The sequence below is a fragment of the Trachurus japonicus genome, chromosome 9, assembly GCF_045865225.1.
Source record: "Trachurus japonicus isolate A0001 chromosome 9, Traja_1.0".
NCBI lineage: Eukaryota > Metazoa > Chordata > Actinopteri > Carangiformes > Carangidae > Trachurus > Trachurus japonicus.
The window spans coordinates 32,386,928-32,393,732 of NC_140915.1; the positions used below are offsets into that span (position 1 = coordinate 32,386,928).

At 42.9% G+C, this 6,805-nt stretch overlaps 1 protein-coding gene across 2 annotated transcripts in view; it reads right to left on the reverse strand.

The window, feature by feature from the left end:
• LOC146981874 (leucine-rich repeat transmembrane neuronal protein 4) overlaps window positions 1-3,470 on the reverse strand; it is a 47,300-nt gene extending 43,830 nt beyond the window's left edge. Inside the window, exons 1-2 of one of the 2 annotated variants that reach the window (XM_085787446.1) lie at window positions 2,842-3,470; window positions 704-2,287 (exon numbers count right to left, since the gene is read on the reverse strand). In XM_085787446.1, coding sequence (XP_085643572.1) covers window positions 747-2,287; window positions 2,842-2,872 — 1,572 coding nt within the window. In that variant the 5' untranslated portion in view covers window positions 2,873-3,470 and the 3' untranslated portion in view covers window positions 704-746. The remainder of the gene's footprint in view (window positions 1-703; window positions 2,288-2,841) is intronic. The other variant, XM_085787445.1, reaches the window with a different exon arrangement.
• Window positions 3,471-6,805: the final 3,335 nt, after the last annotated feature.

Consider the following 6,805-nt stretch of genomic DNA (forward strand, 5'->3'; position numbering starts at 1 on the left):
CACAGAAATTGAGATTAAATGCATAATTTATCCACTATTTGGCTTCAGGCTTTTTTGAGTGTTCTCCAGGCTACAGTGACTTTTGAACTTTGTAAATTAAACTAAAGTGTAAAATCTTAGGTACATAACTGCTAGAGGCAGAAAAACAGAATGGGATATATGGGCAGCAGGTGTGACTGTACAGTAAATATCCATATACTGTATTTAACACACAGAAAAATATCAAACTCAAACGGCGTGTGTATTTGCTACTACAGCTGTTGTAGCAAACACACAGGATAGGAGAGGACCACCTGCACAGTGACTTGATCTAATAAATTGTCATTGCTCCGTTCAGGTCTGCAAGTCATTTGTGAATAAATAAATAACAGGCTGGCTGATAATACATAGATTCATCAATGAGCTCTTCTGTGTCAGGAATGAAAGATGAACCTACTTTGTGTATAATGCATCTTGTTGTATGTAAGTGATGCAGGGAGAGGAGCTGCCACTGCAGTTTCAGCTGATGGGAATCATATTTTAGCAATAAAACTGCATGATTCAGAACAACTGCTGGGTAATCATATGGAACTGAACAGACCCAGCATATTGCAAAACAAGTCACCATGCACTGACCTTTACTTCCTTATCCCGAAAAAACAGACAAGAGCAGAGCAGAGGGGAAAAAACAATAGTTTTCTCCACAGATTGTTAGAAAATTTACCTCTCATGCCTCGCAGTGGAAATGGATTTTTGGAGGGCAACGGTCATACCTCGCATTCCCTGGAGCCTGAGATGGTGTATGTGTAAGGTCCTGTCCCATTAACCAGCACATCCATAGTCTCTGAGTGTGAGGGCTTGTAGTCCACATAGTACTCTTGCAGCGGGGAATTAAAGGAGCGCTCTGTCTCCCGTGCCTTTTTCTGGCGTTTTTTAACCGCTGAGCGCTGCTGAAGTTGTTTGATACTACTGGGATAGCGCTTCCATGAGACATAGATAACCAGTAGAATTATAGCCACAGATAAGAGAAGGGCCACGCTACCAGCAATGATCTTGTGGAAGGACACGTACTCTGGCACGGCGATGGTGGGGGAGGCCTCAGAAGGAGTCGGCGACACTGTCACGTTCCAGATCCGCTTCTTATCCACCACAGACTGTGTGGGGAGAGGCAGCAGCTCTGGACGAAATGCAGGAGTGATGGCCGATGTTGTTGAGGGGACGGGAGCCGGTGTTGCTGTACAGATGTTGTACGTCTCCACCACATCTGTCACTTTCTCACCTTGTGCCTCCTTAGGGCCAGCACAAATCATAGTGGTCTCCTTGTTCCCCTTAAAGGCACTGAGCCAGGCCACCAGGGGACATATGTTTGGGTTACAGTACCACAAATTACCAGCCAGACTGATGGTGGTGAGCGAGATCCAAGCCTGCACCGTCTGCTGAGACACATTGCTGAGTTTGTTGGAGTCCAGATTAAGAGTCTGGAGATTAGGCAGGCATTGAAATGTACTCGGGTCCAGCATTTGCAGCTCATTTCCTGAGAGGTCCAGCTTTTGCAAGGAAGTCCACATCCACGGCAGGCCCTGGGTTAGCACTTTGATACGGTTCCACTGTAAATAGAGCGCCCTCAGGTTGGTCAGGCGGGGGAAATGAGCAAAGTTTATCTTTGAGAACTGGTTGTGCTCCAAATGAAGCTCGATGAGCTTCAGGAGTCCTGCGAAGGCGTTCCGTGTGAGGCTCCGTAGCCGGTTGTAGCCAATGTCAAGAAACTCCAGGTTGCGACAGTCGAGGAAAACTCGCATTGGGACAGTTTTTAAGGAATTTGACCTCAAGTGTAAACTCAATAGCTTCCGTAGACCCAGGAACTGATTAGGCTGGAGAACCTGCAGTTTATTGTAGGAAAGGTCAAGGTTGCGTAAATTAGGAACGTCATGGAAAGTGTTGTTTTTTAACTGTGTGATCTTGTTTGAGCTGAGGATCAGTTCTTTGAGCCTCCGTATCCCGTGAAACGCTTGGCCATCCACGGCGTTGATGTAATTATGATCGAGATAGAGCCAGACCAGTTGACTCAGCCCGGCAAACTGGTGGGCTCTGAGGTTCACCAGGCTGTTGTAACGCAGGGACAGGCCCTGTGTGCCTACTGACACATTGCTTGGCACGTCACGGAAGGCATTAGATTCACAGTATATTATTTTCCCATCACATCTACAGCTCTGGGGGCAGGGACGCTCACGGATGGAGCTCGGAGCAGCAAGCAACCAGGCCGGCACCACCACTGTGAACACAAGCCATCTGAAAAGCACGGGAAGTCCTGCAGACACAGAAAAGTGACAGATGTCAGACCCCAAAACATGGACCAACCACAACCGGTCTACACAGACTAAAACGAAGCACAGCTGGATAAAACAGAAATGAATTAAGGGGGGGAAAAATCCTTATCACCCATACTGTGCTGTCAGGCATTTGATTACAGAGTGGGATATTTGCAGCCTTCTTCATATGCATCCCTGTGTTCATGGCAAATCTACACACACACACACACACACACACACACACACACACACACACACACACACACACACACACACACACACACACACACTTACATCCATTATCACAGTCAAAGTCATGTTCTTGAGACATGGAAAAGGTGATTGAGAAGCACATGTATCAGGCTTAATCTGTCAAATAGTTAGTAAGAGGAAAGGCTCCCTTAGATCCCACAGCCTGCAGTCATCATTCATGAACCACAGGAGGGCAAAGACGCCCGGAACGTTATAGCTGTAAGTCAAGTGTAATTGGCAAACGACTAAAGACTTTGCACAGAAAGAAGGCTTTAAGTCCCTAACAGAACAGACTACATACCCATATTTGCGCGGTGTCGGCTCCTCCTCATGTTTCAGGGCTCTGTGTTGCAGGCGGTCCGCGTCCACATGTTAGACGCACTCGGCGTTTTGTCCAGATAGTTGGACAAGCACCCAGGACGCCTGTCTGCACGGAAAACACACGCACTTTGCGCCGCAGCCAGATCCGCTTTGCGCACAGCCGCCGCACACCTGTCGGAGATGAGAGTGGCTCCAGATAGTGAGCATCAGCCGCTGCCTGTAGTTTCTCACGTTACCGCACAACACGAGCTGGATAAGGCATAGTACTGACTGCCACCTCACAGAGCCCCTGGATGGACGCACTCAAGCGTGTATCCTCACGAGAACGACACTGTTGAACGCGTTTTTCAGGATGTAACATACCCCACACTGTAACACCCAAGCCGCCAATTGTTGAGTGTGGGTGAAGTGGTAGAAGAGAGGAGAGGCAGGGAAAAAACCCACCAAGTGAAGAAATTTTTGAGAAATACACTGTGGTCCGCACCCGACAAGTTGGATGTGTCTCAATTCAGATGTGGACAGTGGGAGGAAAAAGGCGCAGTCTGCTGTGGATTAGACCCGATGACCGTGGCATCAAGAATAAATCAGTTGTATAGCAACAGGAATGATGTTGGGGTTGGATTTGACTGAGCTCAATGATGCTGGTTCCAGGACTTGAGATGCCCTCTCCTGGTCACTGAGTGACTCTCCGCAGCCTTCACTAAAGTAGACTTCATTGTCCTCAGGTACAGAGGCTGCATATCAATTAAAGCAGAGGACTGGGGAGACTGTTTGCTCTGCACTTAAATATTTGTGAAGATACACAGTCGTATGCTCCTGAACAGCCCATTAGGACATTTTCAGATGAATGTCATTGCAGGAATGAACACCACAAAAATAAAATTTACTAAAGAGCTGTGAATGACTTTTATTACCTAAATTTAAATAAATGCAATTTACACACGACTAACCATAGTTAATGTTATACATCGTGTATTTTGTTGGAATATTATTTCTGACACAGTAACATCCATGATTATTGCAGTGACACAGCAGTTGGCAAATCTGATATTTCTTTAATGTACGTGTAGCCTATACAGTTGTACAGTTGCAGTTTCATCTGAAAAGTCAAATCATATTTTAAAAGTTCATTATCGGTTTTATACAGATAAGCTTTAACTTTAAACATATCTTCTTACTAGGTATTGCAGCATACAATTGAAATACAATGAGTACCTATAACTGGTTATTTCCTTCACAGATAATTAAGTATATTTGTCATTGTGGTGCAGACTTCTTATAGTTTAATGCATTAATTGATAATTTATAGCAAATGGCACTACATCAGCAGCATAACCAATTACCAGTGCCTGTCTTCTAAGTGTGAGTTGTAACTACTAGTGCCCCCCCACAAACACCAGAGGATCCCCAGTGCTTTCACTGCATCTGCGCCTACATGTAAGAACCTGTTGGCAAAATCTCTGATATGATCCTAAATTAGTGCTTCATAGGCAGGTGGGCCTGTCATGAAAAGGTCAGCTTGTTAACTCTCCTGGTTTGTGGTACAATAAAGTACAGTACAAGCAACAAAAAATATCTTCTACAGGATCCAGATGTGGGCATATTGTCCTTTTTTTATTTTCTAACATTGGAAATTAACCTGAAACGATAAAGATTGTATTCAGAAACTTTTGACAGGTGGTGTAAATTCAGCATGGACAGGACAACAACAGATGGGTTTAAAAGCGTGTATATGTTTATATGCCATTCATCTGGTTTGAAATGTCATATTTAATACTTCCAAAAAAAAGTTCAGAAAGTTTTTTCTTCTTCAGTACTGGATATATACTGACACTGCTATGTGTCATGCGTAACCTCATAATGGGACTTTGAGTCAGGGTCAAAATCATCACTTCTAATGGGTCCCTCTGCCTCTGTACTTAATGAGTAGTGTAATTACTGGTAATGGATGTTAATGAACATTTCAGATCAAATTGCAAGTAGTTTGTGAGAAAGAAATCGGTGGAAACAAAAATAAAACTGATGCATCCAGCACTCCAGTGGCATTCACTGATTTAATTCCCATTGTTAGATCAATCGGCTAACTGGAGTTGAAGGACAGGGCAGGAAGCTAGCTATCCTCTCCCTCTGCCACTCTCTATTTAATTCTCTCTCTCTCTCTCTCTCTCTCTCTCTCTGCCACACACACACACACACACACACACACACACACACACACACACACACACACACACACACACACACACACACGCTCACCAAGGTGACTGGAAGAATGACAAATACTACTCCTCAGTACACTGTACAAGCTTTCAATGTAGCATATCCTTGAGTGTGCTTTACACAGTCTGTGCCAGTATAAGTGTCTGTGACTCCAATCCAAGCATCGTTGAACATGATTTATAGTTTAATTTGTTTATTTGTTTCTTTTATCTTTTCTCAAGTGTGGCATCATGGTAAACAGCAGATAGGCCTAAACATTTTCAAAAAATTAAAAGAAAAACAAAATATATCGATTTGACTAAAATTGTTACACCTTTGCAGATGTCAGAGACAAGTTTGGTGCAGCAGATTTTCATCGGTTTGTCAGAGGCTGCACAGTACTCTTATACTATAGGTGCATATGAGACTTGTTTGCATGTAGTGTGTTCTGTTGTCAGTAGCATTGGATGATGAAGTAGACAGAGCAATAGCCCCAGAATAGAGCCTCTAGGTATACCCTATGGGGTTGTACCTCTGCCAGAACACCTGTGCTTTTGAACAGTAGCATGGAGTGTATGGATGAATGTCAAATAATCTGAATACAGTTGTAATTCATACACAAATAATTCATCAAACACTATGTGATCCCCATTTGATGAAGTCTAGTAAAAGCATTTATGAGATCAACAATCACATGTCAATTAAGAGTGTGAATAATCTCAGGCTGTTACAGTATATTGCCTAATAGCACAGCATTTAGCTGTGTCATCCATTAAATACCCACGATGGGCCTGCACACGCATATTTATGTATTTATGGTTGAAATCTGCTTAACATTTATGAGAATATACTGCACAGTTATAGTCTGTTTGGTATGAGTTTTATTCTCTTAGTCTTGTTTCTGCTAATCCACAAACAAACCACTGGTCATTTTGATTTGCATATTGTTAAATCTATGATGATATATGGTAATAAATACCCGTAGATTTGTAGATGAACAAAAAATATTGTTATCTCCCATTGTAATCCCACGGTTAAAAATCACAGCACGTAGCTGCTGTGCAATCATCCCATGCTGAGTTCTTGTAAATTCCCTATGGTCTGTTTATATTGTCGAACAAATCTGACATGACCCACTTTCACATTTCATTCAGCTTTTTGGGGTATCTGGTATAAGTGGCATATGCAAGCAATGCAGAACTGCCATGGATCAATAATTGAGTTTCACACCATATTTATACTCAACTCAACAGAGAAAGAATTTCACTGTACTAGCTGTATATGTGACAAATAAAGTACCTTTACCTTTTACCTTTACCTCTCAACACTGAAAGGAGTATCACTACTTCAACTTCTTTCAACTTCACTACCTTGAATGTTTCCTCGCTTTTTTTTACTTACTAACAACAGTGATTTGACAGCTTGTCGAAACATTTGCCAAATAAAGGGACTTGTGTTTTAGATTTTGTGATGTGCTGACTCTTTAATGATTGTCTGTGGTGCTTGATAATGCTCCCTCAGGTGTCATCGAGTAAAAATTAACCCCACAAGAGAGCAGAATGGCACTCTGTTGTCATGAAAAGCAGAGAAAACCAGGCCATAAACAACAAAGGTATAGTACCACCATATGCACTCACCTCACTTTGCAAATAACTCAGGCACCAAATTGCTTCCTATGAAACTTTAATGACTGTCTGTGACTGACTGAGGCCTGAATAATAGAGCAAGGGAAGGACCTGCTTTTT